Source organism: Gnatocerus cornutus, chromosome 7 (assembly GCF_029298725.1).
Source record: "Gnatocerus cornutus isolate USDA-ARS CGAHR chromosome 7, icGnaCorn1.1, whole genome shotgun sequence".
Classification (NCBI taxonomy): domain Eukaryota; kingdom Metazoa; phylum Arthropoda; class Insecta; order Coleoptera; family Tenebrionidae; genus Gnatocerus; species Gnatocerus cornutus.
The window spans coordinates 15348177-15371180 of record NC_142239.1 but is presented as its reverse complement, the minus strand read 5'-3'; the positions used below and the strand labels follow the sequence as shown (position 1 = coordinate 15371180).

At 36.0% G+C, this 23004-nt stretch overlaps 1 protein-coding gene across 1 annotated transcript; it reads left to right on the top strand.

The window, feature by feature from the left end:
* Positions 1 to 5382: 5382 nt before the first annotated feature.
* On the top strand, positions 5383 to 21697 carry LOC148171511 (uncharacterized). Its single transcript, XM_088041413.1, has 9 exons — positions 5383 to 5562; positions 16407 to 16723; positions 16871 to 17164; positions 17587 to 17897; positions 17945 to 18085; positions 18132 to 18676; positions 18729 to 19028; positions 19074 to 21048; positions 21104 to 21697. The coding sequence occupies exons 1-9, from the start codon at positions 5546 to 5548 to the stop codon at positions 21374 to 21376; spliced, it is 4173 nt and encodes a 1390-aa protein (XP_087897539.1). The 5' UTR covers positions 5383 to 5545; the 3' UTR covers positions 21377 to 21697.
* The last annotated feature ends 1307 nt before the right edge of the window (positions 21698 to 23004 follow it).

Sequence of the window (23004 nt, the reverse complement as noted above, 5' to 3'; positions counted from 1 at the left end):
GTTTAACAAAACACAAGAATTTTCTGAACAATCTTGACGTAACTTTTAAACCCATTGAACTTTAAAAATCTATCCAAGGTTCTACGTCGTGACAGGTGCTCACGTGAGGGAAGTATTGATGAAAATTGCATTAATTAAAAGCAAACACTTTTAAAAGACGTCGCTAATTAGGTAAGGTGAAGATTTAGCAACAATTTGTGCTAACAAAATGCAAGACAAAATAGTTTATCAGATGAGGAAGCACGGATTTATGGGCTATTAATTTACAAATGAGATTTTTGGAATTCGCATGTAAATTCAGCGAAGTAGAATTATTATTGACAACGTTATCTTAATAGTTTTGGCCATAAATTCGAAAAACGGACATTAACAGGATCGAATTAATGTCCACCAAAAGACTCCGAACTTTTGACATTCGTTATAGAAAGTGGAAACCATTATAAAGTAGACCAATATGCAAAATATTCAAAGCTCTGCAAAGTAGCATTATTTCTTTTCTTTTTTTTTGTTCAACAAAATCAATAAAAACGCATCTAATTGTTGTGAAGAAATGTTTAATAGTAGTGTGGGAACAACAATAATGCGACACAATTCACTATTATCTATTTCAATGTGATTCTCACTAAATTTTAACGGGTAATGCTTGCGGAAGTGCATTGTAAAGTCTGACAAATTGATTAGGGAAATGGATAACTGTACCGGTCGTAATTTAACGTGTTTTTGGGAGAAATAAACTGTTATTGTGGAATGTTTAAATTTATTCAATGATTAACGATTGTTACAAAGTACCCGCATTTTAATTTGTTTATCTAAAATATGCGAATAATTCCTAATGTTTTATTAAATGGAGATTATTGGCAATTTATGCATAAACATTAACATGTGCTTTTTCAAGTGATTTTTTTTTCAAAGAGTTATGTATTTGTTTACAACAGTTTTTAGTTCCTATAAATGTGACTGCTCACTTTTTGCTTTAACATTTTTTGAGTTAAATAAAATAAAAGATTTATTGTTGAATGGAGCGTAAATAAATATAAACATTTCGAAGTTCTAATATGACGATTCTCTATCAAGTTTATACTATTCAGCGAATCTAGAGCCATGTATACGTCATTTTTCTTGTAGATAATTTACTAATTTAGAAATCAACAGGATTTGAAAGGGATAAGTTAGATACCTGTAATGGATACATGTCAATTTTGATTAATAGATGACTCAACAAGCAACTTACAATTTTTTTAGGATAAAATCGCAAAATATAATAATGAAAAACATAAAGTTATAATCAAATTTCTGTTTTTATGGCTGATGCACCTACAGTTTGGTGACCTTTTGACAAATGCGACAGTTTTTGTTTGACATTTTAAATTTAGCGCTTAAACTCTCTGCAGAAAAAATAATTTTAGCGCCCTATTTCGAGTTTGACCACAGATGTGAATTCTCTGAGGCTCTTTCGCTATGAAAGATGAGCCGAAATGTGTAAAAAAAAATTACTAAAAACCAAAAATAAAGATTTTTGAGTCCCATAGTCCAACCAGGAAAAAAACAAAAATCTAAGCGCAGACACATTATAAAGTCATGTTATTAACGAGACAAGGTCAATAAAATGCCATTTCTAGCCGGTTGTGATTTCTTATCTCACACGTGTAACATTACAGCATTTTGTCAGTTTCGCATTGTAATGCTAATAATTTAAAACTAATTGTTCTGCACAAGGCTGTGCACAGACTCAAAAAATTAAATAAAATTTGCAGTTTGATAAAAAATTAAATTACACAGGATATGGTGCTAAGAGAAGATGCAAGTGAAAACTGTTCGTTTTATCGCTGGAAGACGTTTTCTCTACCGCCACACAATTAATCAAAATTAAAACAATTTTAATGATTATTTGAGATAATATCGGCTTAAGATATTAGCATAATGCTAATTGGATGTCACGTCTTGTCAATTATTGTGTAATTGATTGTACAGCAGGAATCGTCACGACATGGAAAAGCCAACAATCGAAGAATTAACTTCAATTTATTACTCATATACGCGAAAAATGGATAGATCCTGTCACCAATGCATAAATTTCATCAAAATAAATTTCGAAGAAGAAAAATTTTTTCTAGCAAACTTACCGTTTAATTTCTCATAAATCAATCAACCAATCATCATTGCCTTCATGCTATAACATGTTGTGTAATATCTAATAATATCACATCATGCATTTCTCCCACTCTGTCAACAAAATAACAATAATAACGTCGGCATCGTATAAAAATCACATTTCAAGCTCCAGTTAACTCACTAACGACGTCGACGAGACATCGGAAACGCAGGTGAAAGAAGAACAAAATGAAAATGAATCTGAAGCAAGTACAATGTCATGTGCATTGAAAACAAAACGTCGAACTAATTGGACAAGGTCTCGTGCAGAAATGAAAGCCTCCAAATAACCACAGCTAAATCCTATTGATTTCATCTGATTGATCAGATGATAGTGTCGTAGACTGGTTTGGTTTTTAAGTTCGCACTGTAATTAATCATATGGCCATGACATTACACCTCGCTGCTAATTACTAAGATTTAAAAATTGATTTGTTTGGATACCGGGAGAAGATTCACTTTCAGCAGACAAGACTAGCAAAAAGTTCAAAGTGGCTTGTTTAAATTTCCTAACTGTTTGTTCAAAGTGTTTCGCCATTTTCTGCACAGAAAGTGGCGATGTAATGTTTTAGGAGCAATTAGCATGTGGTTTGTACCAGAATTTTAAATTGCTAGTTTTTAATCGAAAGTTTTCACACCCACTAATTAGAAGTTTATTTCCTCATTTGGTACCATTACCAACCATAAGTATGATTAATTGATGATTGTAATTTTATATGAACAGCAGGAGCGCGAGATTTTAATTGTGGATTAGGATTTCATTTTTGAAATTTAGAAGAAAGATTAGCGAGTGAGAAAGTTGACGGTTTGCTTTAAAAATACTATAATTAACAAGTTTTTATATTATTTAATGTAAAAAAAAATTTTTCATGATTCATATTTCTTTAGAATTTCTAACAAATTAAAATAAAGATTCCGCAAAACTCAGTTTTTAGAATTTGACGGAATGAATGAATAAGGATCGATTGAGTCGCTGAAACTGTTCCCATTGATTAGATCCTCTACGTGCTTCTTTATGATCATAATGAAGTTAGTAATTTGTGGTATTAAAGGAAACCGCAGCTTCACAATCAAATACAAATTGATTATCAAATAACTAACAACTTTATTATAACAACAAATAATAACAGTCTTAGTTTTGACATATTAAATCTTGTAATTACGTCGTATCTGCATCATAAAATAATATCCTCTTTGCGGAATTAGATAAAAAGGTTACTAGAATCGCTTATGAAATAATGACTTAGAATCGATGATTATATTATACCATCATCCATCATCTCCGTCCTTGACTTAAAAATTTTGAGAATCTACCAGTTTACACTACCATTATTTCCTTGAATATTACTCATTAATAACACAAACTGTTCGTTATTACTACCAGTCTTTTGGGTATTCCCTCGTCCATTCATTAGCACTGTTTTTCAATTAATCCCATTTCGACTATAAATAACACTAATGATTTCATCTGAATGCGGAAAGTATTCTCGTCGCTTAACCCATAATTAAAATCACTTTCTTCTTCTACGATTATCGGTAAAAATGACAGTCATCGATCCCTATATCTCGTCATTTCTTCTTCCGACAAAGACATAATGACATAACGAAGATCCGATGAAGGCGAAGACAGAAAAATGGATGTAACAATATGCAATTACTGGTGTTGTTTTGAATGGTGATGTTTCCCCACCTCAGGCAAGGCGACTCGCGTACACCAAGCCGGATCACCAGTGGCACAGAAACAATGGCGGACGTGCACAATTAACAATGTTATTACAACTGTCCTAGTAGTCCTAGGGACAAAAATCGAAAATTTCTTCTAGTTTTGATTTAACCCGAGTTAGAGAGCGACAATGTTGCTCATCTCCAAGAATAATTTTTGATCATCAGTGGCACAGAAACAAAGTACATTTCCCAGCTGAAAATTAAGTCTCAGTAGTGTCAAAACAGACTGAAACTTTCGACAAAGAAGTAATGACGTAATGAAGATCCCATGAAAGGGAAAACAGAAAAATTGATGTCACAATATTCAATTATCGGTGTTGTTTCCCCTCCCCAGGCAACTTGTCTAACAGGAAGTCAAATCACCAGTGGCACAGAAACAGTGGCGCATGCGCAGGTCCAATTTGGTTGGAAGAATCCGGGCAAAGAGTCCGGAGCCAAGCGCAACCGTCAGAATGGGCGCAAATTGGTAAAAATTTGCCCTGTAATTATAGGCACGGCCTGTCGCTGTTTCTTTTACCAATAAAGGAAAAAACAAAAACGGAAAAATGTGGCAATTTACGACTCTCTGTGTTGTCTCCACCTCAGAAGCCAGTGGCACAGAAACAATGGCGGACATGCGCAATTCCGAGCTGAAACTTTCGACAAAGAAATAATGACGTACTGTAGATTCTATGAAAGGGAAAACAAAAATGCATATCAAATCACCAGTGGCACAGAAACAGTGGCGCATGCGCAATTCTGAGCAGAAAATTAAGTCTCAGTTGTGTCAAAACAAACTGAATTTTTCGACAAAAAGTAATAATGTAATGAAGATCATATGAAAGGGAAAAGAGAAAAATGGATGTCACGACACTGAATCGTTGTGTTGCTTCCCCACCTCAGCCAAGGCAACTTGTCTAGCAGGAAATCCAATTACCAGTGGCACAGAAACAATGGCGCATGCGCAGTTTCCATTTGGTTGGACAAATCCGGACAAAGAGCCCGGAGCCAAGCCCAACAGTCTCACCGCGGCAAAATGGGTAAAATTGTTGAAAACCTGCCCTGGATTTATTGACAAAAACAGAAAAAACCTCAGGCTGAAAGCCAGTGGCACAAAAACAGTGCCGAGCATGCGCAAATCTCAGTTAGAAATCCATCGAAAAAATTTGAGAAATCGTGCCTAGCCAAACTCAAAAATCTTATGGTGGCAAAAAGGGCGCAAACTTTAGAAAATCGAAAAATTTGTCCTTTACAGGAACTTGACCGACAGTGGCACACAAACAATCGTCGGCAATTTCAGTTCCTACCCAAAAACGTTAGAAATTTTTAAAAACAGACAGGGTGCTTGGGTAATATTTTTTTTTCCAAAAAGCCGTTTCATCCCGGATATGATGTCACCTTCCCAAACGGCCGACTCCAAAGTGGGAGTATTTTATGCAAGGGCAAACATTTTGAGAGATCCTGATTGGCGGAGGTCCCCGGCAGCGATTCAACTTTCTCTGGTAATAAGCTCCTCGTGGATTTACCGAGAGCACAAGAGTTCGCGTGTTGGAACCGACGAGATCACCTGTTTAGAGTGCGGACCTGTAAAACGCCAAAGGGCCCAGACAATTTTGTAGATTTTGCGACTATGTGTGCGGTTTTATTTTCTATAGTGTGATTTTGGACTTTTGTGGTGGGAAATCTAAAAATGGAACTGGCTTTGGGGTGAGTCCAAAATTTCGAAAAAAAAATCTCGACATGGTAATTGCACAACGCAAATCTAAATTCTTCAAATATTTATATTTATGTAACAAGTTATATGGGTTAGCAAGACCACACTCTGTGAATCTTGCGGTAGCAGGGCCCTCATTCCACACAATCACTGACCATCCGTTATTCAACAGTCCATATTTATGAATTATGAACAATTTTCCATCCATAAATAAATAATCCGTTAGGGTGAAATTTTCCTTTCATCGCGCTAATGCCCATATTGACCTCCATTCTTCTCCACAACAGCCTTCATCCAAAAGAAAGTTCCTTTCTGGAGTAAGAAGTGCAGAACTGGGTGCGGGTGGAATTCATGACATCAGTGTCCTTGAATTCCATTTTTTTCATAAAAAAAATCGAAGGCCAGACTCATCGCGTGCTTCTTTTTTTCCGTTAATTTTCGCCAGTTAGACGTAATTTGAGATCCGGGTGATCAACTGGTCACTTGATTTAATTATTATATAATTAATTATGCAAACTTTCGTCACTTGGTTTTTCACGCCGGAATATTCGTTCCATCTCTGTCTGAACGATATTACACCCACGATTATGCAAATTTGCAACTTTCTCAATCTGTGCCCTTAAGCTGAATTTTAATTACACCACATTTCTTTGTTGGAAATAACACGAATTTAATGAAAAATTTCTTGGTTTATATGGTAGCACGATGGTACTGAAGTCTCATGGTCTCGTACTTATAATTGATTTGGTTTCAGTCTAAACGATGGAAAATCTGATTGTTAGATGACATGACACATAATCGTTGGATAGATTGCTATCGAGCTAAAATTAACTCTTGTGGTTAATAATAGCCATCGTGAAGATCTCTATTGTAATATTTAAGTGGGTTAGCTTACTTTTTTGATGGGAAAAACTATGCGTGAGAGATATTATCGCAATGATGACCTTTAAACTCAGACAAAAATTATACAAGATTATTATTGTTACACATGATTTTCTGGTGTCTTCTTTCACAATTTTTTTTTAGTCATTTTTTACTCAAATTAAAAAATAAACTGCCTAATTATGGAAAGATTAAGATATTACTGTAATGACTTCCCATGCTTAACATCATAAATATTCTTTAATGTCTACTTGAAAGTCATTTAAGAATCGATTTAGCGAGACGACTCGTCGAAAATTAAACTAAATGCTCATATATTTCCAAGGCTGATCGTAAAGATGACAGACTATTACTTCTGCTTTTCAAATTTCGCAAAAAATTACAGTCCATGGCAACAATTTGTCATTGAGCGTATTTAAAAAAACTGCCTTTCTGCCTTTTGGTCATGAAAATTATAGAACAAGAAAAAAAACAAACACTGTAAGTTAATTAAAAAAAAATTATTCTATGACTCAAGTTCTGTATTCAGTTCAATGATAAAGGAAAGATAAATTGCAGAAAAAATTAATTAACAATAATTATTACAATGATAATAATAGTGAAAAGCCAAAAAAAACAAATTTTAGAAATTTTGATTTTTAGGTGGAACAAAGATTTCATTTTATATTAACACCTATTATTTTAGTAATTTTGATGTTACAGCAAGGAAATTTATGTAAACTACTGTTTTTGATCTTCTCATTATCTACGCTAATTTTCATAATTGTAACTCAAAAGGGACACATTTTAGAAATTTTCGTTTTTGGGTCGGAAATAAAAAACACCTGTAATTTTAACAATTTTGATTTCACAGCAATCAAATTTGGAGAGATTACTATTTGTGATATTCTTATTCATTGTACGAATTTCCAAGATTATTGAGCAAAAGACAAATTTTAATTTTTAGATCGAACCAAAATTTTATATGAAACCTTATAATTCTGCTATTTTTAACGCTATTATAATAAAATCTGGGAAGGTACTACTCTTCTAGAACAACAAATCTAAGTTTTAGAATACGTTTTAATAGTTAATACTCTAAAATTATGACGAAGAAGCTGGGAAAGTAGATTTTTTTAACATTTAATTTGTTTTCTCATTTGTGTTAAAACCACAAATAACATAACTCTCACAAGTTATTTCTGGGAAGCCAAACTGTCGTAATATTATAATGAAAAGCGTCCCGGAAGTTCTAAAAATACCACACTCTAAAGTCCTATTTCAAAACACCCAAATGACGAATCTTAACTTTTTGGCCAGCCCCGGTACACCTCACTTCCGTCAGGAAATTTAATTTTAAACACATAAATACAGTTTTAAGGAAATAATGACTACGGACGAACAAAGAAGACCATTACGTTACACACTACTTATCAATTAGGTAATTCTATGTTAGAAAAATCAAACTTTGCGGGTACTTTTCCTTCATTTCACTACGATAACAAAAACTTTTTCCAAATTATAGTCGTGCGACAAAGTAGCAGTTTGTTATGTAAGAAAGATAATCAGAATGAAGCAGAATTTACATGTTTCCTGTTGTATGTATATCGGGGGCGTTCGGAAAGTTGGTGCGATTATGTTAGATCCTGCTGTAGACTCATTATTTTGCTATTACCTGTCATCATGATCTGTTATAAATTTCAGGATTTGGGTTTCAACTGTAAATTCCATCGCTAAAAGTTCTGAAATGATGTAGACAAGATTTATTCATCATGCATATGTAATTAGCAGTGAAAATTAGGCTACAAGTGAATTATTGTTATTATATAGCCCAGACTAATAAAAAGCCAGCAAAACATGATACAACTAATAAAACGAAGAAACACATAAATATTAATGAAATCTTCAAGTTATTTAGTGGTTCTGCTTGAGTTAACATTCAATCTACCGTGTAGATTAGAATAATCGCGGTTTGTTTACGGGAAAAAAGGAACGAACTCTGACACTATTCGCACCAAATTACGTAAGTTAGATCACACTACAATTCTGAAGAAACTTGATTGTATTTTCTTGTTGCGCAAATCATTCTTTGATAAAATATTAGTTTGTTATGTAAAACCACATCCTCGATTAGTCTAATTAATATTAATCGACAATTAAAAATGAAAGTCTCGCATATTTTCAAAGAGAAAATACCGTTGAAGAAAAGTATTGACCTTCACGCCATATTGTTATTAGGGACCAAACGTCATCAATACGTCATGTGACTTTATCGCCCGCAAAACGCATTCTTCCGTAATAAAGCATTGTTTATGCGATATTCTCAGAGATATGTCGTTTTTACATAAAAGTGCATTAGTTAACATTCATTTGATGCTAATTAGATAGATTTTTAAGAAAAACCAAAGATGGCGTAATAAATCTAACTGTTTATGTGGGTTAGTAATTTGCGCCTACACATGAACTTTCGCAGTTTTTGAACTACTTTTCAAAAATCTTGCAGATGAGGTGATTTGTTGTAATTGTGCAATTATTATTATTTACTGGATTTAAGAGAAATTTGGGTCAATGTCGGGAGGATCTGAGAAGGGGAACATCATAACACGTCGAATTAAAAATTATTGTGCAGTGAACGGCGTTCATGGTTCAAGACCGAGTTACTTAGGGTAATATTTTCTTAGACTTTTTTTCGGTTGAGATATTGTTCATAACTCATTGTTTCGCCTTGTTGCAACTATAAATAGTCTCATAAAGTGTTTTAGTAACTTCACATAAATTCTATGGGGGCATAATAAATAGGATGAGTGACCTTACTGCTGATTACTTGGAATTGCGCAATTTTGGGGCCCATATGTGTGGGTTGAATGGCTCCTATTCTGACTAGAAAGTCGGTGATAAATTTGCGAAAAGCAGACACGATTTGCGGCTTGCCAATCTATTTTTGTGAAGATTTTTTTCCCCAAAAAGCTTCATCCTGGATTTTTGGGAGTTTCAAGGCTACAGCAATGAAATTTTGAGTCTTCAATACAACTAAAAATTTCTACCAAAAATTTAGACAGAAGAAAATCGATTTTGAAAATTTTCGTTTTATACAGGGTCCGGCAACACTTATGTCCACCCCCAAAATCGTCTTTTATTTTAAAGTTACAATTTTGAAAATTTGCATACGCTCATAGTTGACAAAGCTCTAGAAGCTGACGCAAAAATTTGTTTTTTATCATGGTTTGGTTGGCGTCGCGACGCCTAAGAAGTATAATTTTTAGCAATTTTTGAGTTTTTGCGGAATTATTCGCGAAATCAATTTTTTTTCAATATAACTGTGATACAAATATCTGAGTTTTTATTTTAAATCAAATGCAAATTGTGTTTAAAATTTGCGACAAAAACGTTGTTTTATCAAGTTAGTTTTCAAAATTATGGCAGCGCAGCGGCAAACTACGTTTACACCAAAATTTCACAAGTCACTTTATTCACTCTTATGAAGGTCAATTTTGATTAACTCGGGCATGTTGCACTTTATGGACACCAGAAATCGTTAATTAACATCGACAAAGCGACAATTTCACCAAGTAAGACTTTTGTTATAATCTAAAGCGAGCCAAAGGATAGATGTCATTTGTGACACAAGATGTTGACAGATGGGTGTAAACGTAGTTCCCAACTTTGACGTAATGAAATTGGAAACTAACTTGATAAAACAGCATTTTTTTCTCAAATTTTGAAGACAATTTGCTTTGAATCTAAAATAACAACTGAGATATTTTTAACACATTTATATTGAAAAAAAATTAAATTAGAGGCTGATATCACAAACCCTCACAATTAACTAAAAATGACATTTTAAGGGCGTCGCGACGCCAACACTATCAGTGATAAAAAACAAATTTTTGCGTCAGCTTTTAGAGCTTTGTCAACTATGAGCGTTTGCAAATTTTCAAAATTTTATCTTTAAAATTGAAGGCGATTTTAGGGGTGGACACAAGTGTTGCCGGACCCTGTATAGTACTATCTGCATCACGTTATATTTCTAGCAATTTTGAAGTTGCAGCAATATAATTTGAGGAGGTTACTGTGTCTGTTCTTCTTATTAGGTGTGCCAATTTCCAAAATTAAAGCTCAAAAGGAACAAATTTTAGAAATTTTTATTTTTAGGTCGGAAACGAAAATGACAACGCGTTATGTTAATCTGCAATTCTAACAATTTTAGAGATTATTATTAATGGTACGTTTATTCATTGTTTCAATTTCCGAGATTATTGAGCAAAAGACACATATTTTAGAATTTTTATTTTTAAATTAAACCAAAATTTTATATTGAATTTTATAACTCTGCTATTTTTAACGGTATTGTGATAAAATTTCGGGAAGTTACTACATTTGATACTCTTACTAACTGCACAAAATTACAAAATTCAAGAGCAAAAAAGACAAATTTTAGAAATTTTTATTCTTAGGTGGAACAAAAATTCTCAGCATTTTGTATTAACAATTTTGATGTTACTGCAATGAAATTTCGAGAAAATACTATTTTTGGCTTTCGTGTGAATTTCCAAAGTTATAGACAAAATGACAAAACTTTTAGAAATTTTCATTTTTAGGTCATAATTACGGTTCAACAGTTTTAATCGTATTTCTAATTCTAACAATTTTAATGTCACAGCAATTAAATCCGATGACATGCTATTATTCACCTCACTATTAATTGAGTCAATTTAAGAAAATGGAACAGTAGACAGAAATTTCTTTTTTTTGACCCAATCGGAAATGCAAAATTTAATTCGAAATTTTATAATTCTGTCAATTTTAAAAATTTGGTGATAAAATTTGTGGAAATTACCTATTTTTGACTTACAAACCGCAAAATTCCATACACATATCCTAAGAGAAGATTAATTTTCAACTGCAATGAAATTTGACTCGCTTTTTAACTGACCATCAAGAATGTCAAATATTTTTAGGTGTTCTAAATATCCTCGTTATGAAATTCTGAATTTAGCGTTAAAAATCCACTAACATGATATTTCTCATTACTGACACAAATTAATTACGGAAGAAATTACACCACGAAATAAATTAAAAGAACGACACGAATTTAACTCTCTCACCTTTGGTTCATTTTTCGTAACTTGTAATCAATACAGACTTCCTGGATTCTCTATGTAAATTAGCTACTTAAAAACCAGTAATTGGTAATTACCATCAAATATGAAGTAACGCTTGACCTAGACAAAATTCGTCCTTCCTCGCTCAAATCAATTCATTTTCAATTAACCACTTTTAATTTTCAATTATTAAAACATACTCATTTGTTATATTAATAACAATTCTGTTAAAACATAATCACCTTTACTCACGTTGCATAACGGTATTACAAACACTTTTACTAGAAATAAAACGTGCTGCCAAAAAGTAATTATATTTACTGTAACAATACCACGAAAATCTCCATATTCCTCATCCGTGCTAACCGAAAGTACAATACTCTTTCCGCTTTTTCCCCAGTAATTAACAAAAGTTAATTTTCTTATGATTACGACAAGTAGAGCGGTCATCTTCTGGAATTATCAAAGACAAAACCGATCAAACTTTCTTAATTTTTTCTATGATGTAAAAGTTATGTCAATTAGATAAGAATTCAAAGATAATCAAAGATGAAAAACGCAGAAAGTTGTAAACAACGGAAAATGCCCGAGCTCCTTTCACGTTGTGGTAAAAACACACAATTTCTTCTGAATCGTTGAAAGAATTGACCAACACTTTTGCAACAATGAGACGCTTCTTCTGTTGCGTAGGACAGTTGGTAATACCAGTGGGTGGTATGATTTTTATCGGATAATTAATATTCTTTTGTCAAAGTTTTGCAACAGAGGTCAACAGGTCAAGGGGATTTGATTGAAAAATATGCCCTGTCATTTTTTGGAGTGAATTGACAATCATTAGAGTGACGAAATTAATGTGCTAAGTACATAATTAACGATGGAACGAAATGTCAAAAAAATGAAGCTATAGTAGGCAATTATTTACACTTTTTACGTTTGGTGGGCTGTTAAGTTTCAACACTGCAATTTACGTAATTTATTTTGACAGAATGTCAGGTTGAATGTGCTTCTACTAAGGAGGTCCGAAATTCTTTCATAAATGGTACTGAGAATTCTTTATTGTAATTTGCAAAAAATAAAATGTCAAGAAGATGATAATGAAGTATTTTAATGTTTTTTTTTAAGTGCCGCCAACAAACAAAATTCCTTCTAGTTCCTCTCTAAAATTTTTCCATTAATTGTCGTCTAATTAAGACGCTGTCATTGAAACCACTTCCGCGTTGTTCTCCCATAAAAGGTCCAAAACTGTCAACTTCAGCTCTGAAGATGTCTGGAGAGAAACCTTCGATTTCACTGGAATCTCAATAATTCCAGCGAAAGTCCGCTCAAAAATTTATTGTACCGACACAATTAGTGCAGCGTTCAAGGTGACGATCCGTTACTTTCCGAAACATGTCATTAGGCCAAAGGAATATGGAATGACCGAGTAATCTACATATACCAGATTCTATGATCTCATCCTTTTAAAAGAGAGACGTTGTTTATGGTGATGCTGTAGAAAGCAACAACTGGGACGAATTTCGACAGAGGCGCGCTGCAAGGGACTACAAGAGAACCCTTTCTATTCAAGTGTTAATTTCTTTGTTTTTCGCGAACTTGTTTCAAGGCCAGAGCACATTCCGGAGATGGGTAACCTTGAATAAATGTCAATGCTTGTCGTAAGTGAATTTTGGTGGAACTTTCTACAAGCACTTCCGTTGACTAAATAAAAAGTTCCTGCGATAAAAGAAATTGTAAATAAAACGGGTGAAAAATTTATCACTTTCTAGAAGACGCGTTTGGATTAGTTTCTGCATTTATGCAAGAATTATGCAAGTCTGTGCAATCATCGAAAATTGAACGTGAAAGTTGGTATTGTTTGGAAGAAAGTTATCACGTTTGGTTATTGCTCGCTTCGCTCGCAATTTATTAAAAACAGTTTAACGCGTGTTCTTGACGTTAACTCAATTTTAATGCATTTAATAACACCTGAGGTCATCAACTCAGCTCAGAGCTGCACATTAATTTTAATAACTATGCGTGTTACGCATTACGAAATCCGGCAGTCATCAATTCCAGTTTGAAATTAGACAGTAAACCCAAAGTCACGTGTCACCGAATGAAGAGTAAATTAATAGGAATGTCGAATGAAAGTAATCCTCGGTGAAAGTTCTGCTTTAGTCATAAAAAATAAATAAACAACACGTAAATAATTTAAAAGAAGACCGGTCCGTATAAAAGTTACATGGCATCGCATAATATTGAAAATTCGTTGCGGCACAGCCCGATTTTTTTTATGCTTTCCATTTAATATTTCCTAGAAAGTTTGATGTAATTATTACCTTGCCCTAGTCCCATAAATCAACATTGTTTGACCGTACTTGGTATAATTGATGTCGGAGTAATGAGTGGAATTTCATCGAGATTTTCTATTCAATGGTAATGTTGGGTGTGATTTTTGATTGGATTTTTTATTGATTCTTTAATTTCGTTCGATGAGGTGTGACCACAGAATCAGTCTTCACCACAATGAAAGAAGAACGATTAACCAAATTGTTTTTTATTTCTCTTTTTAAAAACCAGTCGAAATAATCACCCAAAGCTGCATCGAACGTATTTCTTCGGATTAAATTAAACAAGCTAGATAACTCGCGATTGAGAATCTGAATTAACTTTCTTTTACTTCTTTCAAAAATTATCAACAATCGCCAACTGGCAGACGGCGAAAGTTCCGTAATGAAAAAACCTAAGTAAAATAATAATTATTACGAGAACCTTAATTTATAAATTGCACGTGAAAATAACTAGTGAAAGGCAATGATTTTTGATATTGCACTACCGCAGTTATGCTTAAATTCACAAAAAAGGATTTTTTTGGTCACTGGGTTACGTTAATGCACTGTGAAATAGTTTTTTTTTTGCCAATTCCTGAGCGGATTTGGGTCAAAAATTGATGGTTTCAATCGCTGGGAAAAAGTGGTTTCAATGTGATCAATATCGATCATTTGCATCATTAGAAAGAATAAAACTAAAAAGTTAAATTTTTTATTGAGCGTTGCACAAGTGTTTGTGTCAACATTAACAACAATTGCCAAACCCGTGTGTCCCAAAACTGCAACATTTCGCATCTTACTCAATGCAACGAGTGAATCCTCTCCATAACAATTACAACTCTTAACACATCTTACAAAATCCAACGTGACCCATAAAGTTCAACGTACAATATCACTAGTAACCTGTAATAATTACAAAGAACTAAAATTACACCGAAGAATTTTAAACTAAAGAGACACGAACGAAAAAGTAAAAAAAACTTAAGCACGCGGATCTTGCTATTAAATAAAGATTAGACGTACGTGATTGCAAATACGTTGAGATGTTATTTACAATGCTGTCAAGTGTTTGATTGGATTGTTTACAATAATGGCGACACATCATGAAAGGGTTGTGCAACGAAACGGAATTACAATACTTTCAAAGAGGGTTGAAGTAAAAATGCTGCATTAACGAAGTTATTATCATAAAGTAACCATTTATTATTTTTATTAATTAAGTTTGAATTGTAAATAAATGACGAAGGAGTGTGCGAATACCGTACCCTTGATGTCATGTCTATCGAAAAAACAAAAAACAGTTCCTTGAAAACAGAAGGTTCAATGTTAAGGCTGAAGAGGAGAAGAAGCAAACAAAGAAAGAAAGTGACTAAAGCGAAAAACGAGGTTCTCCTCACCTTGAAACCGTTAAGTAATATTATATCGTAAAATTTATTATTAATTTCAATTTAAATATCATCGTTTACTCTAAATAAATATTTTAACTTCGGAGGAATGCTGTTTGCCAATTAGAAAATTGTCACTAGTTGCTCAATTTCCTACAAACTAACGGTGCCAACATCTGGTTACATCACTAGTGAAAAAGCTTTTGTTTCTTGTAATCTTGACATTTACTTTCAAGGGCACCAGACCAATGTCCCTCCTCTATCAAATTTTTGAACCCTAAATCAATGACGAGGCACTTTCACTAGATCCTCGCCCATCGTTTACAACATCTCAACCTAATTAAGCTATAAACTCGTGGAGGTTACAAAAATGTGTAATTAGGCAAAAACGGCATCTGTCAGGTGAAGGAGAACCGTCTTGTATGGATGTCACATTGTTACATGCATTGTAATCGTTATGTTTATTACCTCGATGTCTAATAAACTGTAAAGTTAATTAACGGAACACATCTGTACTCATATGTTGGTTTTGTAACTGAAAAGGATTCAATCCCACATTAAGCTGCTATTTGTGTCAGTTGTGCAAAGGTTAAGAATTAAGCAGCTGCTAGACAAACAAAAGAAAGAATCATTTACATGATTAAAAGGTAAAACTGACCCGAAACGGATGTCCATTTATCTCGCAAAGATCAAAAGACAGTCACGAATTTCTAAGTAATTGTTTACAGTGATTATGTTGTTAGTGATGATTTGATTACAATAAACGACACCATTTTAATAGTGACTGTCTCATAGCGGAATAATAACAGTTAATATTCTGCAAGTGATGCTTACCATAATCGTGACCAACATTACGAAACTTGCGCACGATTGATCTGTTTAAAGACCAAATTCGATTTTCAATATCATGATTTGTTTCGAAAACGAAATCTGATGAGCATTTTTTGCCACTTTGGGAGATTCACGACGAGTTTTTTTTCCTTTAATTGCCATGAAACATATTCGAGATTTTAATTATAAGTTGTAGTTTCACAGGAAACAACATCAACTTTTTCACGCTAAACGAATGAATAAAATTATTTCACACCTATCATTAACGATTTTCTTTATTTTGATGTAGCCAATTAGTCTCACATTTCCTTCAGTGGTTTCAATGTGACCAACGCGATAATTTTTTCAGATTTCTGTTGGTGTCTCTTCTCCCCTTGTTCGCGAAAGGGCAGACCTCTCTTCACCCTTACGATTACAACGTCACTCTGTACACCCGCGCTTTACCCGATGAGTTGAAGATAACCGTAAGGGCCGCACTCCTAGCAGAACGGCAAGCTGCCCAACCCAACAACCGGCAGCAACAATCCTGCACGCCTCTCGATGCCGTCCCTTGTCCTCCTAGCAAATACAGGAAGCCTACAGGCGAATGTAACAACATCAGACACTCGCGATGGGGTAACCGCGGCTCCCCATTCCTGCGTCTTCTACCGCCATCGTACGCCGATGGTAAGATTTTTTTACAATTAAGTAATAGTGGTGACGAGACAGGACCGGAGAAAGTCGTCGCGATGCTTACTTTCACAGTAGTGAAATTATTCACGTATTTCCGGTTTGACATAAGTTGACTTTTGACCCCAAAAACGCATCCAATAGGTAAAAGTCAACCTCGCCAGTCCGTGACGGCCCACGCCCTTCCGAGCCCGCTGGACGTAGCCGCCACCCTTCAAAATGTGCCATCCTCATCGCACGAATCCGTTACCGCCTTGTTGGGCGCTTGGAGCGAGCTTCTCTTGCACGATTTGGCCAGCACGGGAAACCTCCGGAGCCAGGACTGTTGCAGCGATGACGTCACGAACCATGGGGAGTGCTATGGGCGAGTGGGCCATGGGCAGTGTCGAGATTACATGAGGACTTTACCGGCTGTCGACATGGATAATTGCAATTTCGGTGAGTTTTGCAATGAGGTGTTGGGACAAATATAGACATTAGAACATTTGCCCGGCCTTGGAAGTGCAAGTAATGTGTACTTAAGTGTGATTGTCCATTGTTTCGCTGAGTAAACCGGCCGGTTTTTAAATATTACCATGGCCCAATTGTCGTGATTTCCGGGTTAACTTTCTTCGGGAGACTGAAGGTCGAGGATTTATAGAAATTCTCATCTTTGCGGTTTTATAGTTTCTCCACTCTTATTTTTTCCTTTTCGTTGAAACGATGCTTAATATTTCACACGTGATTGCTGCAAGCAATTGTTTTTTACGTCTGCATCTGTTGTACTCAACTTTTTAACTTTCCCTCATATTGAATCCTATTGTAAACTTGCAATTGGAATTTACATATAGCGTGTTACTGAAGACGTAAATCTCTTTCAGAGCACCGCGATCAAATGAACTTAGCCTCATCTTTCCTTGATTCCTCCGCGGTTTATGGCAACACCGAACAACAAGTTGAGAAGCTGAGGACCTACGACGCCGGTCTCGTCAACGTCTCGGCGTGCTCAGCTTGCAAATCAAACGCTCTCTACTCAGCTCTGCTCAAAGAACATAACAGAGTAGCGGTCAATTTGGCACAACTCAACCGTCACTGGACGGATGAAACTCTCTTCTTAGAAAGTAAAAGGATCGTTACTGCGGTTATCCAACACATAACTTACAACGAATTTCTGCCAACGGTCCTAGGAAACGTAAGTTTTGTCTCCACTTAAGACATGTCACTGAGCGGAGTTTTCAGGAGGCAATCGTTCAATCGGATCTTTACCTACAAACCCATGGGAGATTTTCAAAGTACTCGAGCTCCCACAGAGCGGGAGTGTACAATGAAGTTGCCATGGGGGCTCTCCCGGCGCTTCTATCCATGATTCCCGGAACTCTGGTAAGTTTACCAAATTTGTAACAACCATATTCAGTGATTATTTTAGATGAACCAAACGGTGGAAAACTTTGCGGAAATGGTGGATGTTCTGATTAAAACTCCTGCTCAACACCCCAGTATGCACATGATGGTACCATTGAGATCAGATTGGGACACGGCGTCTCTTTTTGTCCACATGGGACGCGATCATGGTATCCCCGCCTACACCCATTACATCCAACAGTGTCAAAATGTTACCATTACCAACTTCGACAATTTTACCACAATTAGTATCAAAGCAGAACACATCAAAGCTTTGAAGTATCTTTACCAAGTACCCGAAGACGTCGACCTTCTCGTGGGAGCCATTCTGGAGCAGCCCATTCCAGGGGCGATGGTTGGAAAAACGTTAGAGTGTCTTCTCCGCCAACAGTTCGTTCTTCTGAAGAAATCTGATCGATTCTGGTACGAGAACGACCTTCCTCCTAGTTCTTTGACCACGGAACAATTGAGTGAGATAAAGAAGATTACTTTGGCAGGGCTTTTATGCGCAAATACTGACTATTTGGATAAGATTCAGCCCAAAGCGTTCGTGCAGGAAGATCCTTATTTGTAAGTTACATAGATAGAAAGTCTTTTTAAACATTCTAACTTTCTTTACTAGGAACGCGAGAATTTCTTGCGACCAACATCCTCTCCCTCAACTCACCGCTTGGTTGGAAATGGATCACATGGCTGATCTTTCTGAAGATCTCCTTATGGAGGCCATCGTCAAAGCCGAACAAGACGTCCTCGAAAGACGAAAGACTGAATACGAGCTTTGGAGCACAGTCGGAGGAGTTGATCCTAAATCTCCCGCAGGTACCGCCGCCTCCTTCAGCAAAGCCAACAAACAAGCTCTTAAACTCGCCAACACTTCTTTGCTCTTTGAGTTTGCTTCCAACGAAATCATCAATTCGCTAATGTAAGAATTGACGATGTTTGATCAAGTATTAATTTGTCTTTCTAGGCGTCGCCGAAGAAAGCGTCAAATCTTTGACAACGACGTCATCTCCACCGTCTTCAGAGACGAGCTCTCTGATGGTTTGCAAAACGTGGATATTTCGTCTTTGGTTCCTTCAAGCGCTTTGGATTTAGATCACAACTGTGAAGAAGACACGCCGTGCGACCCTAACGCGCCGTACAGGACCATGACGGGACATTGTAACAACTTGAGAAACCCAGCATGGGGGAAAAGCTTATCAACTTTCACGAGGTTGCTCCCCAGCGCTTACGACGATGGAATCTCGAAGCCTCGTCTTGTAGGGGCAACGGGAATTCATCTTCCTTCACCGCGCGTCATTTCTACAGTGATCCATCCAGACATCAGTAATCTCCACTCGCGTTACACCCTGATGACCATGCAGTTTGCACAGTTCTTGGATCATGACCTCACGATGACTCCCATCCATAAAGGTTTCCATGAGTCCATTCCTAACTGCAGGTCATGCGATAGTCCAAGAACTGTACATCCAGAATGTAATCCATTCCCAATTCCTTCATCTGATCATTACTATCCTGAGATAAACATCACGTCTGGACAAAGAATGTGTTTCCCATTTATGAGATCGTTACCTGGACAGCTTCATCTGGGACCAAGGGAACAAGTGAATCAAAATACTGCATTCTTAGACGCTTCGCAAGTGTATGGGGAGAATCCTTGCGTTCTTAAGGAATTGAAAGGATATGGGGGAAGAATGAACTGCACGCAACGTCCTCTGAAACTCAAAGATTTGCTGCCACAGAGTGACCATCATCCTGAATGTAAAGCTGGTTCTGGGTTGTGCTTCATTGCTGGAGACGGAAGAGCGTCTGAACAGCCAGGACTAACAGTCATTCACACGTTGTTTATGAGGGAACACAACAGACTAGTTGGGGGGTTGAGACAAGTCAACCCTCATTGGGATGATAATAAGTTGTTTGAACACGCGAGGAGGATTCTCATGGCTGTTAACCAACACATAACTTTCAACGAGTTCTTGCCGAGGTTACTCAGTTGGAACGCGATGAACTTATACGGATTGAAGTTATTACCGCAAGGATATTATAAAGACTACAACCCCAGTTGCAACCCTGGTATTTTGACAGAATTCGCATCTGCAGCCTTTAGAATTGGGCACTCTTTACTGCGACCACACATCCCACGAATGAGCCCACAATACCAAGTTGTTGATCCTCCCATCCTTCTAAGAGATGGTTTCTTCAAACCGGACATGTTACTTCAACACGGAATGGTTGATGAGATCGCTCGTGGTCTAGTTTCAACCCCCATGGAAACCCTCGATCAATTCATAACTGGGGAAGTAACCAACCATCTTTTCGAAGACCGCAAAATCCCCTTCTCCGGTGTTGATCTCATCGCCCTCAACATCCAAAGAAGTCGAGATCATGGAATTCCTTCGTACAACAACTACAGAGCTCTTTGTAATCTTAAACGAGCAACCACTTTCGAAGACCTCGCCAGAGAAATACCCCCAGAAGTCATCGCTCGCTTCAAAAGGATATACGCCACTGTGGACGACATCGATCTTTTCCCTGGTGGTTTGAGCGAGCGTCCTCTTCAAGGAGGCCTCGTCGGTCCCACGTTCGCTTGTATAATCGCTATCCAGTTCCGACAACTGCGAAAATGCGACAGGTTTTGGTACGAAAACGTGGATCCTGTGGTGAAATTCACCGAAACACAACTGGCCGAAATTAGAAAGAGCACCCTTGCGAAGTTACTGTGTGAAAATTTGGATGTTCACAGTGACATGCAGAGGGCGGCTTTTGATTTACCCAGCAACTTTTTGAATCCGAGAGTTCCTTGCCAGTCGTTGCCACAGATTGACTTGGGGGCTTGGAGGGAAACGTTGGGCTCAGGGTGTGTGATTGGAGACCGACAGGTGGACGTGGGGGAATCGGCGTTCCCGTCTCCATGCACCAGCTGCATATGCACGGAGGAAGGGGTAAGTCACTGCTGAGGTTTTATTAAAAACATGGATAACAATTTCGTTTTTTTAGGGCCAGTGCGCTTCCCTCCGCGTCACTGATTGCTCGCAGCTCCTCCGAGAGTGGCCCAAAGAAGTGGTTCTCCGGGACGACGTGTGTTCAGCCCAATGTGGCTTTCTCCTCCGCAACGAAGGCCCCCAACCAGGTCTCAATACAGACCTAACGCCGCCTCCAGCCCGCCATCTTCGCTCGAGGCAGCTCCCGAAACTTCGCATCCCCAACAGAAGCTTCACAGGGTTGGGTAGCTTCAAATTTCCTGATTTATCAGTTTTTATAGCGAAGTAAATCATTTTTTATAAAATTAAGGTTGTGATTATTTTATTAAAGAATGAGAAAAAAAGAAATGTCTGAGCTTGGAGGATCCGAGGGATCAGTTATTTATGGAATTTGATGCTCAATTGTAAATAAAAAATCTGCCATGGGGCCTGTAGGATAGTGCCTGTATATTACCAGTTGGACTTATTTATAGTACTGAGTGTACCAAATTACGATAGTTTTGTATGTGTAGTACGTGCACGTGTTTGTATGATTTGTAAATTTACTGTCTTAAAGGCAAATGTTACCAACATAGAATAATGAAATTATATTTGTGTCCATACTGTACAATGGTTTTTATCTTGTCATTATTTTTATACACTGCCTTGCATATTATTCTTCTTTATTATCTTATATTCTTCTCGACTATAAATATTAAATTAGTTTTTTTTTCCTGTTTGTTTTCTTTTATTTAACCAACATCGATGAGACACGTAAGGAAACAACTTCTTAATGTGAAACAATTCTTGAAATAAACATGAGGTGCGGCGCAACAAGTTTTTGTTGGACAATTAAAAGTCATAAAAATGTAATCAAAAGTTTTTTAATTGGAAACGATAAGTTGAGATGATGTGAAGGTGTTTGAAGGACAGGAAAGCAAAAAAAAAGAGAAATCAATTATTAGGTAATTACAAACATAAATTCGTTTGCAAGATATAAAAAAATCTGTCCTTTAAGTCGAACGATTATGTCCAATAATTGGGAAAGAAACACAACTGAATTTAAGGAAAAACAAATCAAATGAATCGAATAAAAAATATAAATAAAAATTAAATAAAACATAAATTGAGAACTTAATAACATTAGTTTACAAGGTTTTATATCCCACGATGAAAAGTGTTGAATCTAGAAGAGTTTTTTAAGGAGAATTCAAAACTGAAAACAGAAAAAAAATATCACGTCTGGTTTTTTACTTATACAGGGTGTCTTTCTTAATTGACTACAAGCTCATATCTCCGTTTATTATTGGAGAAAAATTTTGAATTCTGGCACAATCATAGAAGGCCATATCTTTTAAGACCTGTGATTTTTTGAATAGAGAGATTTTTTAATATTTTCCTTCGCGTCAGAGATATGGATTAAAGTTATTAAGAAAAGTTGCTTATAATCATATTTGAAGTTTTTACAGATTTTAGCCAAAAATTCAAATTTTAAATATAAATAATATTTAATCTTGCGAATCATTTTACCCACAAATGAATGCTTTTCTACGCATAAACAACAAAATTCTCTGAAACATCCAGACGTGATAAAATTATGGTCAATGGATTTTTGTGATCATAGTGGATCCTCGCACCAAAAAATTATAATTTAAACTCGGAATATAAGAAAAAATAAATTTGTAAACTAGTGTAATTTGTTATTCATTTTTCGTGACACAAAATAGACAATAATTTTAAGGTGAGGCTCTCTATAAGTAGTCCACTAAAAATGTTATACTAATAAATTTTAATTTTTTTCATCGAACCAAAATCAACAACTCTGATAACACTCCTTCCCTTATGATCGATAAAATCGCTTGCAAAAAACTTGAAAATAAACAAAACAGTTCAACAACCTGAAATATTTACAGACCCCATCAAGACCTTTTGCAAAAG

Bases quoted from the DNA above. Each gene is read 5' to 3' on its own strand.
- LOC148171511 (XM_088041413.1), top strand. The intron at 18,086-18,131 runs GTAAGTTTACCA...TGATTATTTTAG, and splicing joins CCATGATTCCCGGAACTCTG to ATGAACCAAACGGTGGAAAA. The intron at 18,677-18,728 runs GTAAGTTACATA...TTTCTTTACTAG, and splicing joins GTGCAGGAAGATCCTTATTT to GAACGCGAGAATTTCTTGCG.